This window comes from Lepidothrix coronata, unplaced genomic scaffold (assembly GCF_001604755.1).
Source record: "Lepidothrix coronata isolate B3197 unplaced genomic scaffold, Lepidothrix_coronata-1.0 Scaffold8, whole genome shotgun sequence".
In the NCBI taxonomy this organism is placed as follows: domain Eukaryota; kingdom Metazoa; phylum Chordata; class Aves; order Passeriformes; family Pipridae; genus Lepidothrix; species Lepidothrix coronata.
Window position 1 is genome coordinate 5,531,580 of NW_016690188.1, and position 19,342 is coordinate 5,550,921.

Below are 19,342 nucleotides of genomic sequence, written 5' to 3' on the forward strand. Positions count from 1 at the left end.
CTATTGGCATAGGAATCAAGCAAAGAGCATCCCCCAGCAGTGGCTGGTGCCAGAGGGTAACACCCCACTACTGCTGTGAGCTCCTCGGCTCATGCAGAGACACAGACTTTGTGCTGAGAATCAGGGGGTGCCCAGTGACAGTGAACCATAGCCTCCATCTGCCTGACAGGATTCGCCCTGAAATCAAGTAAATTACCTGGAAAAAAACCCTCTGCACTCAGAGACCAGTGACATTGGGCGTATAAAACTTTGGAAACTGCTGCACAGAATTTGTGCCATGCTAATTTGGCCCCAGCATACATCCGCCTCATGAAATAAATCTGCAATCACAGGATCACCTGCAGTTTTTCTTCCACAAGACCTCTGCCCTCCTCAGTCCTCAGGATGGTTCTGCCCACTAATGCAGCATTAGTCATCATTGCTTTTCATTATCATTCAACTTGCTTCTCCATTCCCTCTTACTCTCTTCCCTTTTATTTAATATGCTCCATCCAACTACTGTCAGCATGGATAACACTGGAAGTACCTCATCTGACTGTCTTTATCACTCTCACAAGTCTCTGATGTGCTTGGCCTCACATTTCTGTGAGGCAGGGAAGTGTTGCTCTCCACACAGCAAATGGAGGATGGAGGCTAAAAGAAGGTAAGAGACTTACAGTCACGGAGAAAACCTGTAAGAGCAGGAAGCTGAATGTGGGTCTTTGACATGGCTCCCAGGCTGACCCCCTACCCCAGAGAGATCCTTTGTACTTGTTCTTAATCCTGACCTGCATGAACAAATTTTAATCTTATCCTGAAATTGTTTCTGGTGTTCATCTGTGGAGCTGGAATGCCTGGCAAGCACTGAATTCATTACATCCTTCACAGGATGACTGGAAGGAGGTCTCCCTGAACAGACATAGGAAAATCAGTGAAGAGAAAAATGAATCTGAAGGTCCACCATCTCATGGGTGCCCATCTCAAGACTTGTAGGTCTCTGTTTTCCAGCCCAATCCCATGGGTCACAAGGATATCTGCAGGGGAATTCCTCCTGGCCTCCTCCTGTCACTGGGAACACAGATCAGACCTCAGGTCTTGAGCTGGGCATCTAGAAAATGAGCAACACAAACTCCCTTGCCGGGTGAGAAGTTTTTAGCTTAAGACACTGGAATAGCATCATGAAAGAAAAGTGCAGTAGAGGCAGAAACAGGATCCAGTTCTCCAGGGCAATATTTAACAGGCTTTGCTGTAAGACTATCATGATTTTTCTGCAATTAGCTGCCTCATTCACTACACACCTTCCAATTTTGACAAACAAATGAAGTGGAATTCCTATATGCAACAGCCTACTTTACTCCACATTCCTGATTCATCCCCCAAACACACTGCATCTCTGTGCACTGAATGAGGCAGGCACGCTTTGTTAAAAATAGCTGTAATCCTTCAATTAGATATTGTATTGAAATACACGTGTAACAGGGGCAAGGCTAAAGTGCAGAGATATTTCTTAAATTCTGTGTGCTAGATTTTAAAGTTAACAAGGACTCTTTAACTATAGGTTTGTTTTTATTGCACTGTATTGGCTCGTATGTCAGAGTCTGCAGCAATATCTGATGCGTAACATGTACGCTGCACATGATCAAAGACTTCAGTGTCATCTTCTTCCCTAGAACAATGAGTGCCTAAAGCAGCAGGAGCAGAAATTATCTAAAGGTAGTGTTAAACAAACCTCCTTCTCCCCTCTGGGGAGAGTAAGCAGTCCAGGTGAGCAAGGCAGGAGGAGAGAACAGCATGCTTTGTGCTAGACAGGCAGAGAGCTCCACATGAAAGCAGAGGAGCTTTGCAGAAGCATGTCCTGACTCCCATCACTGGAGACTTAATGATGGTAATTCCCAAAGGATGATGCATGCTGACAGGCTTTGACACAAACTACCCCAGGATAATATTAATATGTATTAAAGGCTCAGGCAACTTTATTGGGACGGGCTTGATCAGTAACACATTTCAACACAGCGTCTCTATCATCTGTTGGAACAAAAGTAAGGGAGGGAGGGAGGGAGGGAGGGAGAATACACGCACAACCTCACCTTGCTTTGGGAATGTTTTTGAGACAAACAAGGTCAATCTGTGATGAATTGCACGCTTGGCACAGCTCAGACGTTGGACCAAGAACCTTGGACGCTCCACCACAAATACGAATGTCACTGTGGGGCAGTTTATGTCGGAGTCTGTCTGCATGATACGCATCCTTAACCCTCCAGCATGGGGCCAGACATCTCCTGCACAGTCTTTGCCTGTGCATCTGGAACATCTACCCCTTGGAAAGGAGAGGAGAGGTGCTTAGGAGGCAGTGTGGGGGCTCTGCTGTCACATCACTGGGGGGAGTGGAAGAAAGAACCGCTGAAGCCTTTGATCATGTGTAATGTTAATGCAAGTGTTACACATCAGAGACTTTGCCACAGTAACTAGCATATAAACAGGAGTCTAGTGTTAACAAGGAGGACTTCTTGAATATGTTTGTACATTTCTGAGTTAAAGCAATTTCCCTATTCAACAATACATGACACAGTGGAAGAAGTTCAGAAATAAACCAGCCTGACATGCTTAGACCTTTAATAGAATTTAGCTTCTTAGAACTAATTAAATGTTACTTAAGTGAAAAAAAAAATTCCAAGTACTTGGGAAAGGTGCCAATTTGACAGTTCTGGAGAATGAAATAATCTAATCATCCCCGGAGCATGGGCAGCAGCAGGACAGGCTTCCCCCACTAACATGCCTTAAACGTGACCTGGAAAGACTGTTGATACAAATGGGCCGTACAATCTCTGTGGTTGAATGACTCCTTGCTTTTTCTGCTGAGATTGCTAAAGCAGTTCCCATTGAATACCAGCTGTGGTGGTGATATGGACACCTGTCTGGTAGGAATGGTGCTGGGACCTGCCAAACTCCTGTCATCTGCTAACCCTCCACTGGAGCCCAGCGACTCTCAGCTCATTGCTCAGCCTGGGCAGTGGGGGCTGAGCAGCAGTTCTCCGGGTGCAGCAGCTCTCCAGCCTGTCCCACCTTGGACACACTCCACTCCAGCCCACAAAATGTAAACAGGAGGTACTGTGTTTAGTCTGCAGGTTTGGGCTTTCACTGCACCAAAGCTCAGGCTCAAGAGAAGTCAGCCTCTGGCTGCTGCTGAGTCGAGGTCAGGATTTTTCAGGCTCTTATTTCTCCCCTAGGATAGGGAAAAAGTCCACAGGAGAAAAAGCCTGCCATGTCTCCTCTTCTCCACAGTTTCTTCATTTACTTGTCTTTGCAACAAGCCCCTGCATTGCAGTGATCTGCTTTCAGCCACCAACTCTCCTTGGAGCTCCTCACTTGCCTGGGGTCCCAAGCAAGGGAGGAGGAAAATCCTCTCTGGGCCTTGCTGTGAAAGCTTAGCAGGGCTTGCCAACTCAGCCAGCCCAGGCTGCAATGGACTAAACCAAACTCAGCTTGCCTCCTTGGAAATTTCATGTACCACAACTTCTTTTGCTTCTGAAGCAAAGCCACATGAACCTCCCCCTCCCCTGCTCCCAACACCACAAGGGACTGCTGAGCATGGATCAAGCCTCCCATTGCGTTCTAAGCCAAAAGCCTCAGACACTCCCACATGTATCTCACAACCGGGTGCTACTCCTGTTGTCCCAGGCTGCTTTCAGCCTCCCTTCCTCCCCCATCCAGCCTGTCCTCCTTCATACTCAACAGGATGGGGCAGGGGCCAAGAGCAGAGCTGGTCCTGCCAGACAAGAAGATCTAATACATTGACCTTGTGTAGGAGACAAGCGAGGAAACTTGTTTCTCCCTGCCATCTGAGCCAGCAATTCTTCACCTTTCCATCCCACCTTCGCCAAAAATCTTACACAGTTTTCAGCACCAAAGTAACACGCATGAAAACAACCAGGTTCATAAGGGTTAACATGTCTGAATGGTGACATAATTATTGCCATTCTTCACTGTTTACAGGTTACCTGACTACTCTACACATCAATACATTTCGAGATGTGATGTAAATGCAAACAAACACTCATGTTTGGAGTTAACACAGTCACAAGATCCTGTGTATCATGTGTTGGCAAGCACAGGAACCAACAGCAAATGACCCACCCTTAAACCTGACCCTTTGCTGTTAATCATTACAGGAGAGTTGCACTTTCCAGTCAGTACAATCAAAGCACACAGGCTCTTTGAAAATCCCTACACACGAGATGCTTCTGGCCAAGATCAGCTCCTTTACAAGTCATACAGCTTTCAAGGTATGATGTCCTCCAGACATATGAACATGGGTTGTGGAAAGCCTTAAAAACAAGTCACTAGAAGGCAAACTGCAACATTGCAATGCTAAAACAAACCCCTGCCTTCAAAACAGAAGGGGAGGTAGGACTGCCACAGTAACAGCGAAGGCAGAGACAACTGCACACATAGTTCCTCAGAGATGGGCTTTTCTGCATTAACACATTCCTCCAAGCTTTTTTATTTCTGCAATATGTTTATAACCATGAAGAAATTCAAGAGTAGAATAGCGCTATGCTGTCATATCATTAGTGTATCACTGCTCCATAGGGCTGACCCTCAACACCAAGCAGATGGGGATTTTCCATGGAAAATCTGAGATACTGAAAACATCTGGGTGCAGAAAATGTGTGGGTGCTTCAAGCCATCACGAGCTTTTGTCAAAGAATCAACAGGAAAGAGCTAAAACTGAACGAAACAGTGCTCTCTGTGCTGCTCTCCCATTTGGGATGATGTTTAACTGAGATTTTGGCTCTGTAGGATCACAGTCCCACAGCTTTCTAGCTCTTCCGCTTTGGCTCCATTCTTGTTTAGGTCATTCCACTCTGCCTCCCCAAATTCCTTTCTGGAAGAAATCAAGAATAAATACAGCCTGTAAAGTGTTTGCCATGGACTCCAGGAAATGGACACTACTGTATTCACAGATGATTTTTGAACTTTCCAGCCACTGCTTATCAATATGAGTTCCATTAATACAAATAGTAACATTTCACCATTATTTTTTGAGTCCATAATTACCAAAATTATTATGCAAGTGCTATGAGAGATGTTGCAGCAGAAAATACAGGTTTGTTACACTTTTAAGTCACATAAGCCCTTAGCAGAATCATTTTTAGGACACAGTAAAGGAGGAAGGGGGAGAAACAGGAAGGAGGCTTTCTCACTTGTAACCAAGGTCCATGTGCTGCATAGGGGTGCTCCTCTGTAGCAAAGGCTCCTTCTACTCCTGTTGATACAAACGTGATTGCTGTATCTCCTGTAATACTTTTATACGTAAAGTGCCGTCCATGTAAGAGCCTTCCCCTGGAGAATTAAACGTATGTGCATGAATTGAGAGGGTGTGCACAGCATTCAACACAACGATGAAGATACATCACTATATAGTTTCTGCCATCAGCGTGGGAAACCATTTTGAAGGCAGTAACTGTTAATTTTTCAGGAATATGTGAAAGATTTTCTCCAAAAAGCAGGTCACAAGCCTCCTTCTGAGGCAGGGAGCTACCCCTCATCTCTCTCCTTAATCTCAGGGCCTTGTTACAGAACTAGAATACATCTAAATCCCACTGCATGCCTATCCCCATGATGAGGTGCTTACGTAGCTAAGGGCAGGAAACTGCCAGTAAGATGAAAACTGCAGAAGAGAATCCAGACTCCACATCATGTGGGAATGCGAAGATGCATTTCTAAGAAGGCTCATTGCTGGAGGCAAACTTAACTACTATGACAATACCTAGTAATCAATTGCCCTGGTGCTTGACAAATGTTAGCTGTATTACTTAAGCTCATGCCTAGAAAATACACATACGTGGCCAGCTACAGTATCCCTTCTGCTTTTTTCATTCAATGCAAGGGAAAATCATGGCTCTGGTATTTAGGCTGAGAGCATGTGTGACATGCATGCATGGCTGCTAACATGCAAGAGGGAAAACTTCAGGTAAGACATTTAGTGCCTAACAGAGTCACAGTTGATGAGTTAGTGCTGGCCAGCTGAGCTGTGGTAACTGATCAAGATAGGCTGTTTACACATTTATGATGTAAAATAAAATATGTTTGTATTAACTATCCCATTGGTTTCTCAACAGGCACAGGCAAGTGTGCACCTGCTGCTGATAACTCTGATACTACCAACATGTAACTCATTAAGCTGAAGTAACTCAATCACCTACAATCGTTTGTCTCTACCCCACAGTTCACGTTAAGGACTACAACACTTGCACAGGTATTTCCTGACTGAAATTGTGGAAAACTAGAAGGCAGCCTGAACCTTCAAAAGACAACATGTAGAGTATGCATGCAATGTTTTGCTACTTCACTAATGTGACATAATTTGTCTAACAAACACACTCGTATGGATAAACTGACTGGAAACAGGCTTCGCACAACCACTTAAATATTTGAGTCCATAAGTCAGAATTAACAAGTTAAAGGATTTTTTTGACAGAGTATGTTAAGTCATCCCTTCTTTATCACACAGTTGCTAGCATTAGACTAATAAAACCCCCTCCTATACTAACCCTGTTCTGCTTCAGCACTCAAAATACACTGGAGGACATAAAAAGAATGAGAAACAATCTTGCCATAATGAACACACATGCAAAGAATCATCTGTTTCCAATGTGTTTTGGCAAAATATGTCAGCTCTGGCCTTTACAGACCCATTGCATGCATGTCTGTAGGGTGAAACAATGCCACAAGGCAAAAGCAGCATGCTAGCACAAGCTGAGGGGGAGGACAGCTTCACTCACCTTAGACAGAGGGGAATGAGCGCTCCGGACTCCTGGTTAAATTTCAGGTGTACGCTCTCCAGCTGCCTTGTGCGGATTAGCTCGTGAGGAATGATGGCTGCTGAGCTCTCGCTTTCTAAACTGTCCTTACGGCTTCTAAGAGAAGAGACAAAATGCACATTTATTCAGGATGCCAGTGCTGTGTGCTATTTCTGCTGTGTTTCAGAGCAACTACAAATATTGAAGGAAACAGAAACAAACTTATGAAGACACATCTAAATTTTCATCACCCCTACAGAGACAGCCTCCCTCAGACTACAAGTCCCAGCATGCAGCTCTTCACCTTGATTTGACAATCTAGGATCTGAATTGATGCATACACACGGTGCATCCCTTTCCAGTACAAAAGAAATATTTTTTCTGGAAAGAACTGGAGCAAAACTATACTCCCTAAACCCCCAAACACAATAAAATGGTTTGGAAGAATTAACAGGTGTGCCCTCCCTCCTGGTTTTGCTTTATCTTCAGGATTTTTCAGGCAGTGGTCTGTAGGAAAGAGTTGTCCAGTCCTTTGTGTCCTTGCTCAAATATCTTCGAGGTCTGTGGCATACCTACAATTGTGTTCAAATCATTCCTTCGCACAGTTCAACCCAAAGGTTTTGAGAATCCCCTGCTTCCACCAGCATCAAGTGCAACAGCCAAAAGACAGACTCTCCATGTGACGAGTAGGAGATCCACAGATTGTTTTCCCTTGTAAGTGGGGCTGCTTTAAGACAATGGCAGCTTTGCTTTCTTATTCATTCATTTCTGCAAGACCAGCATATTATGAAGCTACGACTAAAGGTTATGTTGTTATATGATTAGGAACGTTGCCAGACAAAATCCTCTAGATAATAAAATGGTCTATATCAAAATACTTGACCATAAACACTTTATATGTTCAAAGAGCATCAGCGTGATGCCTCACTTGGCAGTACAGAACAAAGAATGAAGGACAGGGTGGGTTACAATTTTATGGATGACATGGACTGATGTGAAGTGTTTGATATATGATTTATCTTTTTGTCACCTGGCATTCCATGTGAATTTAACAGAGGTAAGACTTTTTAAAGATAGTTTCTATAGTACAGAATCATCAGAGGAGAGGGACAGGGAAAGCAGGAGGGAACTGAGATGCCACATTGAAATGTGTCTCCATTGTGCCAGACATATCAAAAGCCAATTAAGGCTATCAAGCTGTGGTCCCATTTGGGAACATTTAAGTGTGGATCCTTCCTCCATCCAAGTTGAACCATCTTTAATGTACATCTGGAAATGATTGTAAAGAAACAGCCTGACCCTCGTGAGCTTATCTAAATGATACCTTTACTTGATTTTACCTTGGAGTGTTGTCCCAAAATTACTCCCATCAACCACACACATAGTAGTGCAGTTCAGTGTGAATTCAAGTGCAGATACTTCTGCCAGGTCACCTAGTCCCAGGTGAGCCCTTCACCAAGCAGCTGAGCCGCCCACTCTGAAACAAGCTAAAATCTGATATCTCACGGTGCAAACCTGCATTGCCAGGACAGAGACATGCAGGAGAAAGATATCAGAGCTCAGCTCCCTGCAAGATAAAAACTGTAAAACATGTTCCATGTTCTGCTCTAGCAACACAAAAGAGCAATAATGGATCCAGCAGGGACACAGTAGGTCAGGACAGAGCTTATTCACAGGGTGGGCTGACGGACTGACAGTCAGCAGAGTATCAGTTTAGTGGGTTAACCCTGAAGCGAAGACACAACATGCTTTGTAGTCCATAGGTGGCACTTAAAGTTGTGTTTAATCTACTTCAGCAAACATTTTACAGCTCTTTGTAGGTGGGGTCTTCAAAGAGTGGAGTGGGCTAGCATTTTGCAGGCTGATTACCTGAGAAGTGCAGTTACAGTTGATTAATGATCAGTTGACCTTAAGCTAAGCTTTGTCTCAACTTCCTTATCAGATCTTATATACACAGTGAGCTGTGGGAAAGTCAGCCTGTGGTCTACAGCTTCCAATCATTCATTTATCAGCCCCTACCAAAAGGGTCAGCCATTAGCAACGCATGATTTTCAGGCAAGCCATAAGCTTGCACTCCTAAATGCAGTTCCAGAGCTTAGGCACCGTGGAGCGGATCAGGAGTTTTACAGCAATGTTATTGCTACAGACAAGAGACTGTGCCCTGCTCACCTGGACTGCCTAAGCATTCCGGGTGCGTCCCATAACACAGCTGTGGGTTCATGCTTCTGCAGGACAGACAGCTGCAGGACAGCTCCCCATACTCCTGGGCTGCAACCTCCCCCCACGAGCTGAAGGTGGGTTTTTAGGTTTCCACCATGCTAGCCAGTACAGCTGCTACAATGGGGCTGCAGTCCGGAGGGGAAACAGCCTCCAGTTGTTAATGCAATAATAGGAATGACGACAATATTCTGGAGGCAAGGGGCAAAGCTTTCTAAGTCTTATTAAAAACAGCAAATGCTGTTTGTCATTACATGCTCAAGAGAAGATGTTGACTAATGTATAACTATCAAACGGAACTGTCATGACTTTAGGGCTGTCAATAATTATGACTTCACATTAATATGTAACCAGCCCTTCTGTCAAAAAGGTAAGACAAAATGGCAATACTTTGTTAATACAAAGTTAATACTTTGAATGACATGAAAGTATTAATCCTTTTCACAAAATTTTTCCAAAATAGTCTTTGTTCCTTATTTCACTTCAGTGGAGCTCACACAATTTCAGATATTTAAAGTTAAGGGTGAAACTTCAATAGTAGAAACCAAATAACCTTTTATCTAAGCTATACCTTTCTAAACAAGAGTTATGTGTTGTGGACTGCACTTAACACACCAAGAGGCCACAGTGCCATCACTTTCAAACATGGAAACATATTGCATGACATGGGGACTCAGCAAGACCAATTAAAATTCTCTCTTTGGAACTGGAAATCCTTGTGCTGGCCCTTCCAAAGGATAATTGCCCAGATGAAGGGTTGGCAGGACCTCTAGGTTGTTATTAACAAAAAGCTCATGTTGTAACACACATTGCCATCTACAGCTTGTAGTTTTCAGACTTAGAAAAAAACCATAGAAAATGTTTGCTTTTTAACACTAACATGCCTGGTTTTACGACTGTCAGTTACCCGTAAGTCATTGCTTCCTCCACCCCATCACCAAATAAATCAGCAGCAAAAGTCAGTGGAGTTTTACTTGTTATGACTAAGATCTAGCTGACTATCACGTAAAATGTTGCGAACTTTGTCTATTCCAGATTTAATACTTCATCCAACCCACACAAAAAAATTTATGTTTCTCAGTGTCCAGAAAAAACAAGTCTGCAAAAGCCAGGGTTGCTGCATTAGGAAAGGCAGCAGATTTAAATGGAAGCAGCATGCCGGAAATGCCCCAGTTTAAGGACTACACATCTCATGTTTTGTGAAACTGGAGGGGAGTTGGAGAAGATTAAAGCACATTTCCCTCTGATTGGGGGCTTGTGGGAGGTGTAAACGTGGGCAGTTGTCAGATTAATTCTTTAGATGATTACATTCTTTTTGTTTCTTTAAAGCTGTTTGTAGTCGGTTTTGATGTCTCCTGTTCTGGGCAAGTGTATTGCTGCAGTTACCAAGGTGACTTTAGCTGACTTTCAACTATTTTTTCCAGCTTTGGTTTCTACCAGTAGTCTGCTTCTGGGTGGAGGAGAGCGGGAGGAAATTATGTTTGTTGTTTTTTTGTTAAATCTCATGAATGCTGATTAACATAAACTTAACCAAAGCCATATTTGATTTTTTTTTCTATTTTTGAGAAAGAGAGAGTGGTCAAACCATTGCAAAGGTGTCCAGTGTGGCCTGCAGCTTCCCCAGACCTCTGTTAACAAGGAAAGGGCCTGAGGATAATCCACATCCCAGCGTGCTGTGCCCCTTCTCAATGTGAGAGGCCACACACTGGAACCTGTAGCCTCCTGGGGGCCCTCTCATTGTATTAAAGATGAGGGTGGCTGCAACCTGCTTCATTTTATGCCAGCTAACAGCAGCCCGTGGGGATCCTGGAAAATTGCCAATGTAATCACTGGATTGCACAAAGTTTGGATGTCCCCTCCTTCTAAGTCATGTTTATAGCAACCCCTTCTCAAGCAACCACTGGCAGTTATTTTATGGGATTCAAGAATAACCAGGTTGATCGGATTAAGAAAGGTTTATTTATTCTTGCACTTGCATTTCACTTTATGATCAGAGCACTTGATCTCATGGAGCATAATTTTGCTGCATTTCCAAGCTACTCTCTCAGGTACCAAAATCACTAGGGATATGCTGTTGGAAGCTGGCCGTGGTAGGGGCTCTTTGTAGGAGTGGGTGCCCACTGCATCACCAAAGTCAGTTTCTCTCACTGGTCTTTGCTTCCTCCATATAAAACCCAGCACTGTGAGTTAGCAAATGCAAACCATCAGTGCAAGCTTACACAGCTGGGAGAGAAAGGTCGGACCACTTTTTCTTTCTTCCCCGCCCTTCTTCCCTTTCCAACCGTGGCTATTTCAAACCTCCTCAATCCCTCACTAAGATATGGTCAAAGATCACTTAAGTGCCAACAATCTTCCAGAGCCTTTCCCACAGTTTCCCCTGAAGGGCAAACCAGCAGTTGTGGGAAAGAGCCTTAAGCATCTTGGCACACAGAGCTACAGCACGTCACGAACACACAGAGGCAAGTGCAGAACTGGGGAGGACACGGTTACACAGCTCTTGCAGTGGTCACTCTGGGACAAGGCTCGAGTGCTCAGACCTGGGTGCTCCTCAGCCTGGTTAAACAGGATGGTGACGATGTTCTGTGTGCATTTCCTGGCATGGAAGGGCTGCAAGGACAATGCCAGTAGCAACAATCCTCTTGCCACTCACATATCCCTTTGGAAAGCTGCATAATAATTACTGTCAGAGCTTGCAGGGGCCAGACTGTTCTAAAACCTGCAGCTGAACTGGGATTGAGAGATTTAGGCTGTTCCACTGGCACCCTGCAGACTCATGAGTGAAGTCAAACAACTCTTTTAAGCTTCAGGTTCCCCGTCTGTAAAACTGAGACATTTTTCCACATAGGGGTGTTGCAAGGATTAAGTCAATGTTTGCAAAGCACTTTTGGATTCTTAGATGGGGAAAGCTATGCAAGAGTGCAAATTATTAGCATGGTGACTGCTCTGCACTTCTACTGACACTGGTTTTCCAGACATTTACGTTTTCAGTTTGCAAGCCTGTCACCCAGCACTCAGCCTCATGCTGAGAGACACTCCCTGAAGTATATCGCCTCCCCCCGTTCAGCATTCCTGACTCAAGCAGGACACCACTGAATGGCATTGCAATGAGAGAGCATGCCTAAATAAGCAGGACTGGATTGGAAACTTACTGCTTATTGGTTGCAGAATCAGAAAGCCTAGCCAGAACCAGACAGTTTCAGAGAATGCTGAAATGCTCCCCTTTATGTAAAGTTTGCCTCCAAGAACTGAAGACAGGAAACGAGCTACACAGACAACAGCTTCCCTCCACCCAAGTGAAGCAGATTCAAAACCCAATGCAACTGGGAGAAGCAAAGGGCAGACTCGTCTCGAAGCAAAACCTACATCTCGGTATTACTGTCAGAGCTTCCTCAGAAATGCTGCTCAGATGGAGCTCGTTAATGTGCATTAACGCAATGCTACCCCCTGACAGGAGAAATCCACACACCCTATTTACCAAGTCAGAGGAACTACAAGGGCAGTGGACTCCAGTCCTGGAAGTGGTGCCACTATTACTCATGTGCTCCAAACCAGGCACATCGTGTGACAGTCTGGGGTTATCCTGGGAGGAATTCTGGAGTGACACAACTCCTCCTTCTTCCTACAAGCACCTGAGATGCTGAGGGTGCAGTGCTCCAGCAGATCACCGCCAGGACAGTCCTGCCAGCCCCACCTGCCGGAGGGTTGGTCCCTACTCTGATTGCCAGGAGCCTGCCTTCATTTCCCTGCACAGCTGCAAACTGTTCAGGGCTGGATGGTATATGAGCTACCAGATGTTCAAGTTTCCCTATACTCAACCTGTCTTTCTGCCTGGAAGTTGAATGTAGATGGGATTTGAGGTCTTTGTGGGTCCCTGGATGAATGATCACAGTGCATGAGGGGACCAGCACAAGCACAGTTACCTGGGAAATCCCAGACAGAAATATGAGAATTAGGCATATTGAACCACACCACTTGATCCTTCTTAAGAATGGGGAGAGTGATAAACAGCAGAGACATGCTGGAAAAACCTTGTCAAAGTAATACAACCTTGGGAGACCTTTTTCTATCACTCAAACCTCATCTTCAGACACTGGGGATGTGCGTGGGAAATACCTGAATCCCGGCACAATGAAATGCAAAAATTACAGACAATTTTAGCTTCAACACGTGCAGTAATGCAGTGTGCTAGCTCTAGGTTTCTACTCCATGTCTCAGCTCACTGTAGAACAGTCTGAGTCAGCCAAGAAGCAGAAAAACACCAATTTCAGCAATGCTGCATGATCAAGGGGACCCTTGAGGGGTAGAAAAGGTCAAGAATTCCCCTATCCCAACCCCGGTTCTCACAGCAACTGTGGCAAATTAACTCCTCTGTCCTCATCTGTAGCATGGAGATACTACTCACCTACCTCACAGGAGAGCACAGAGCTAATTACCAGGGACAACTAAAGACTCAGCCCCAGAAATTATTACATCAAGATATTAAATAGTGAATGAAGCAAGACTTCACAGGTGTCACTGAACTTTGACATCTGGAACTTCCAGCCCACTGAAGTCTTAACAGCAGCAGTGTTTAGTCTGACATTTAAAAATCCCCTATGGATAACAGCTCTCCATATCCAACAAGAGTGAACCTGCGTGGCTCAGGAGACTGGGAGCCTTGCCTTTCTGTCTGAGCGGCACCTACTAAGCTGATGGGTCCTAGGAAATAAATAATGTGCCACTGAAAAGCACATTTGTATTCATACACGCCTTATTTTTCCAAGAGGTAATTGACAGTATTTGGTTACCTATGGTTGAAATGATTAGTCATGTTTCCAAAGATTAATTTACATGTTCTTTTGTTTAATACGTATGAACTGATTTAATGACTGCTTATGAACTGAGCTAACAGTCATTTTGAGAAACAGATGTCCGATGCAGTTTTAAGCTTTAAGAGTGCTTTTATTCATATCCTTAGGAGAAAAAGGGCTACACAGTCTACAGTAATAATACTAATGAATCAAAGTACTACAGCTGCCCAACAGGGTTTTGACAGAAACCAGCTTTTTCTCAAAGGAACTTTTTTTTAGGGCTCTGGGACAGTGAACAACTGGTAATATGCATGCTACATGTAAGTATGTGCTTTGCTGGAGCCAAAACACTGAATCAAGCCCTATCTGCAACCAAACAATGTGAGGCTTTTGCATAAGTGGTGAAAACTGTAGCTACACAAAGACTGAGAAATCTGTATGGAATCTCGATCCTCTATGTTTTATATAAATAAATATTTGAAAGTTTGAGTGTTTCTGATACTATTTAGTGACACTGAATGCAGAACAGGTTGTCTGCTTCAAGCCCTGATAGATTATTGTGTGTGGGTGGTAGGGTTAGGATAAAAGAAAGGGAAGAAAGCTACTAGGAAAGCAGTTGGTGGTTGCAAACCCATGATAAATAAACAGCACATTCCTCTTCTGCACAAAGCCATTAGAGTCTGTGTCAGACTTTACCATCCTAATGTCAGCTGGGTGCAAATTTGACAGCCTGGGGTTCTGCAGTGCTCCCTATGGAAAGCAGATTTGAAACAATTTGCCATGCCCCAACAGAGCATTTCTGTCAAGTTCCTAAAGAGCTTCTAATGCACCAGTTATTCACAGGACCCTTGCAAAGAACCACGGGTTTGATATTTTATGGTCTGGTGTGTACAGTGCAGGATATGATTACACACAAGCCTGCTTCCCATCAGCTAGCACCTCGTAATCGTTAACATATTTATCCTTGTGGTGCCTCAAGAAGATGACATTGTTATTAGTCCCATTTTATAGATTCAGAAACTGAAGCTCAATAGCTAAATGACTTGCCTTTGATTACACAAGATTTATAGTGAAGGACAGAACTGAGTCTCAGCCCTACCGGGCCCAAGCAATCCAAGCAAGGATCACACCAGAAGGACTAGATCTACGTGCAGAATCATCCTTCATCTCAGGTGCTCGTAAGTCCTACGAAATGGTTATATCTGCACTGGGATTTGTGCCTTTTGTGTCTCAGCCTTTATCCCTGTAGGTACCTATAGGGAACATGGACGTAGATACATTACTGCATGTAAAAGCTGAGCTCGTAAGTTACATTCCTCTGCAGCAGCTGGAGATGAGAGTCTCCATATCATACTCTTGTACTTAATAGCACATTGAGCAATTTTGCTCAAACGCATAAGACATGCTGAGACAGTGTATTAAGAAAGGCTGAGACATAATAAGATCTTCCTCTTCTACTTCATCTATACCACACTGTTCTGGAAAATATGTTGACTGATCAGTTTTAGCCGCAGTAAGGGTAATCATCAGTACCAGTTAGTTAGAGGTTGTGAGTAAACACTGCTTTCCAGCACAAACCAGCCCTTTCAGTACGGTCAATGCATTTAACAAGTCCCATTGTATCTGCTACATGAATTTGAGAAGAAAAGCCACTGCAAAAGTAAAGAAGACCTTTCTTAAACTCCTCTCAAAGCAGTCAGTAAGATGGAGGAAGAAAGTATTAGGACACACCACTGTTTTGAGATCTCCCCTATCCCTCCAATAGTATCACCAGAGTAACACAGCTGATAGCTCTTTCCTTAACTGAAGTGCTGTCATGGAGAAACAGGGTAGCTATCAGTTTCCCCCGTGGTAACCATAGACTTCAGTGAAACGTATTGATCTTCTAGGAGGCAAACACTGGGAACCAGCCATTCCTACCACTCAGGCTTCAGGCAGGGTAGGTGTGCAGCTGCTGCAGGTTAAGAGAGATTTGCAACAAAGAGCACAGTCACACAGATATGAGGCTCTGAATTTGACCTGCCTTCCTCTCTGTCTCAGAACAGTTAAAAATCCAGGTAAATATTTGTGTTCTTCATCTTAGACCTCTGCTAACCTTTCATCACTCTGTCTCAAGCCTATCTCTGTTTATCTTACCCTCAATAACGTAAAGCTCCCTTATCTAAGCAACAACAGCCTCCCAGCATTAAGGCTTACCCATCAGCTGCCTCCTCGACCTGATGTGCACCTGAAATGTTTCTGGTCATCCCCAAACACTGTGGACTCAGAGGTCACACTGGGCATGCAGACGCATGCAGGAGCCCAGCATCTGTGAGAAATCCTGCCCAGTACTTTTGAGCCTTCCAAGTCTGGGTGTGATTTGTGCAAATCAGATGGTATAATTTTATATTTTTTTCAGTGCGGCCAGCGGGACCAGCCAATGATACAATGTGACCAACCTTCAAGCAGGGAAATACTACTCAAAACCTGAGTCAGATCAGAATCTGGCTCAATTTCATTACTATATAGTAAAAGTAAGATTATTCCTAAAGCAATAATAAAGTCACTTGAGATTTTTTTTATATAAGCACCAATATCTCATATTAGTTGTTATTACATAGCATCAGCAGTTGATATAATACTTCCCCCAAAGGATTAGGCAACTCAGAAAAATTCATATATAAGGCAAATCAGAAGTCACCCACAAAATGGAACAAGAAAGGACAACTATGAGAAATATTCTTCTCATGAAATGTTTGAATCAAGAATGAAACAGGAATTGAAACAGAGCAGAATGCTGTCCCTGCCTGCCACTACAGGAAAGTGCTGATTTCATGACGATTTTACTCTTGGAACAAGAAAGCACAAACATTCATCAGAGACTAAGAAACCAAAGGAAATGGCAAGATGAAGGAGTGCAGCAAAGATGTATGTCTTTCTGTATCATTTAGGTGAAACCATTAAAATTGATGGGAAAACACTTAACTAGCAACTGAAGCCTAAGAAGAGAAGGGGAGAAACCCAGAAAGACAGAAGTGCAGAAACTACAGATGGCTTGAAATCACAGGTAATTTCCTATAGATTCACTGTATTCAAAAGTTACAAAAGAGAGATCTACAGGTCCACCTAGTCCCACTTAAATCACCTTTTAGACTACAGACTATTAGAGACTAGGGTGGTATTGGCATGTAATTACTGACAGAACACACCTGTTTCAGCAAGACAAGATCAAAGTCACTTAAAAAAAAAAAAAGAAAATCAACACTTTAACCAAAAGGTTTGTAAGTTTGAGCTAGAAAACAATATACTCAGGCAAAAATATCAGCAGTCATCTATGCCACCTAGCTCTGGATACTGTAGCCCTTTTCAGCACAGTCCATTTTATAGGGATCAGTCCAGTCTGATTTCAAACATAGTACACTGTGAACAGCAGGTTCTACAGAACACAGTCAGAGCCACTCTGCATTTGCAAGGTTTGTCCAAAACCCCTCTCAAAAGCTGCACTCCTGAGTACTAGCCCATTAATCCAACCTGAACAACTCTTCTCCCTCAGTCTTTGCACTTCACAAGCATTCACTGCTAGCTTCCCTCTCCTCTTGCCAAGTCTTTTCCCACCCGGCTTTAACTTTGTTTTCCATGCTGAGCTCTTTAGCTTCCCTCTGCCACTGAGTGTGCAGGGTGAAACTCACGGTGCTCGGTCGTGGTTCAACCCATTCTGTCTTTGTGCATTGATTGGAGGTAGGACAGGTTTGCTGTTAATCTCAAGCCCTCTCCGCAAAGTCTCCCTGATTTGCTCTGTATCTGCAAAGAGAAATTTTTTAAATATAATTTAGAGTCCCCAGAAACATCACAGACACAAGGAGATATCAGGTGTGTTTCATCTAAACTCTTCCCCTTCAGAAAGAAATGAAGAGATGCTAAGGGTTAATACTTAACTGCCCTTCCTGCACTTCCTTAGGAGTTATTTCACTTTATAAAGTTGGTTTAAATTCTCTTGGTTTGGGCTGTGATGGTATGTCAGGCAAGGAGAGCAAGGTGTTTGCTGTTTCTGTAGCTCTCACAGAACCTCCTCATACTTCCAAGCCTTTGTACTGGAAATCATTTTTCCCATTAGGCATAACAGGAATTTGTTCCTTTACCAAACAAGTGTATGAAAATTTGAAAGGTTTTGCAATTGGCTTTGCAAATCTGTTGATTAATTTACAACAAGATTCACAAAAGAGGGGAATTTTACGCAGAGCAACCTTCAGCCTCAAGCGCACGTCTGAAAATAAGCTGCAAATTATGCAGTTCAGATGCAGTCTTTTTACTTCTGCATTTTTCTAAAATGCCTACTGGCCAAATACTTTCAATAGAGATCTTTCCTGCCTTTCTTAGAAGTTTCCTCATATTTTTTTAAGAAATGTGAGAATTGGGTAGACAAAAATATATCCAAATTATTTCAAAATTTTTTGAAGGATATGCAAATTTCACCATGTATGCCTGTCTTTGGCTTTTCCTTTGCAAAGCTGAGGAAAAATCACCTTTTTAGATCCAGTGCCGTTCAAAATATTTGCACAGGAGCCAAAAGAAACTATATATGCATTTAAATAATTTCTACTGTGGACTAAAGAACAAGTAAGATACCATTTCTGTGCAAACCGTTGTTAATTCCAGGAAATCTCAAGCCCTCAAATTTTATGTTCCTTCACCCATTTGAAAGGTAACATGTATAATTTCAAGCCAGTGTAATGGCTATGACATCTGTACCCAAAGAGGGCATCTCACTGCAAAGGGGAACTCCACTGTATTTTATTTCTTCTTTCCAGAGTTCCGTATTTGTGAGAATGCCTTGAGTTCAGCTGAATCAGTGTAGAATCAGTCCAACTTGCCACCCAAGAAGTGACAATGTTAATAAGGAACAAAGCCTGGGAAAATACAATTGCTTCACCTTGCAGGTGTTTACAGTCCTGGTTTCACCAAGTGCTCAGTTTAATTTTGCAGATTCAGATTACAATTTGCTTAAAAACTGAAAAAAGCATTTAGACAAAACAAGGCCAGGATCTCTTTTCCTCTCTCCTGCCTTCCTCAAAGAGGCCACGCCAAAATTCATTTCACTCCCCTGAGACACACTGAGCCTCCCAATTACTTGGGTGTTTGTTATGAACTCGAAGATGCTTCATGACTCAGTGCACTGCCCAGACCCACCACAAAACAAGCCAAAAGGTCATGACAGTGACTTGGCCCAGGACATCTTACCCTTTCCAGAAAGCCGCCGGGGCTGCGTCCCAATGCAAATGCTCCTGCTGTCTTCATCATCCTCCGGTGGCCGGCTGAGGTCATCCCAGGCACATTTGGCACTCACTCCACTCAGGTTTGAGCCATCTGTCTCAATCCCTTTATCGACTCTCTCCTGCTTGAAAAGATCCAAAACATCAAGACTTTTTTGGGTGTGGCTTGAACCTGAGCAGGAACCCACCATGGTGCAGCCCAACCTTCAGCAGCTCCTGCAGATCCCTCTTTGTGGACAGTTTCCACCCTGTGGCCCCTGTGCTTTGCTGTGTCAGCAAACAGTGACTGCACCTGGAGCCAAAT

General features: G+C 43.6%; 1 protein-coding gene across 2 annotated transcripts in view; it reads right to left on the reverse strand.

The window, feature by feature from the left end:
- Nucleotides 1-19,342, reverse strand: part of SUFU (SUFU negative regulator of hedgehog signaling) — a 97,918-nt gene that overhangs the window by 17,743 nt on the left and 60,833 nt on the right. Inside the window, exons 7-10 of one of the 2 annotated variants that reach the window (XM_017803710.1) lie at nt 19,007-19,160; nt 17,458-17,569; nt 6,765-6,899; nt 5,184-5,322 (exon numbers count right to left, since the gene is read on the reverse strand). In XM_017803710.1, coding sequence (XP_017659199.1) covers nt 5,184-5,322; nt 6,765-6,899; nt 17,458-17,569; nt 19,007-19,160 — 540 coding nt within the window. Of the gene's footprint in view, nt 1-5,183; nt 5,323-6,764; nt 6,900-17,457; nt 17,570-19,006; nt 19,164-19,342 lie in introns of both variants that reach the window. The other variant, XM_017803704.1, reaches the window with a different exon arrangement.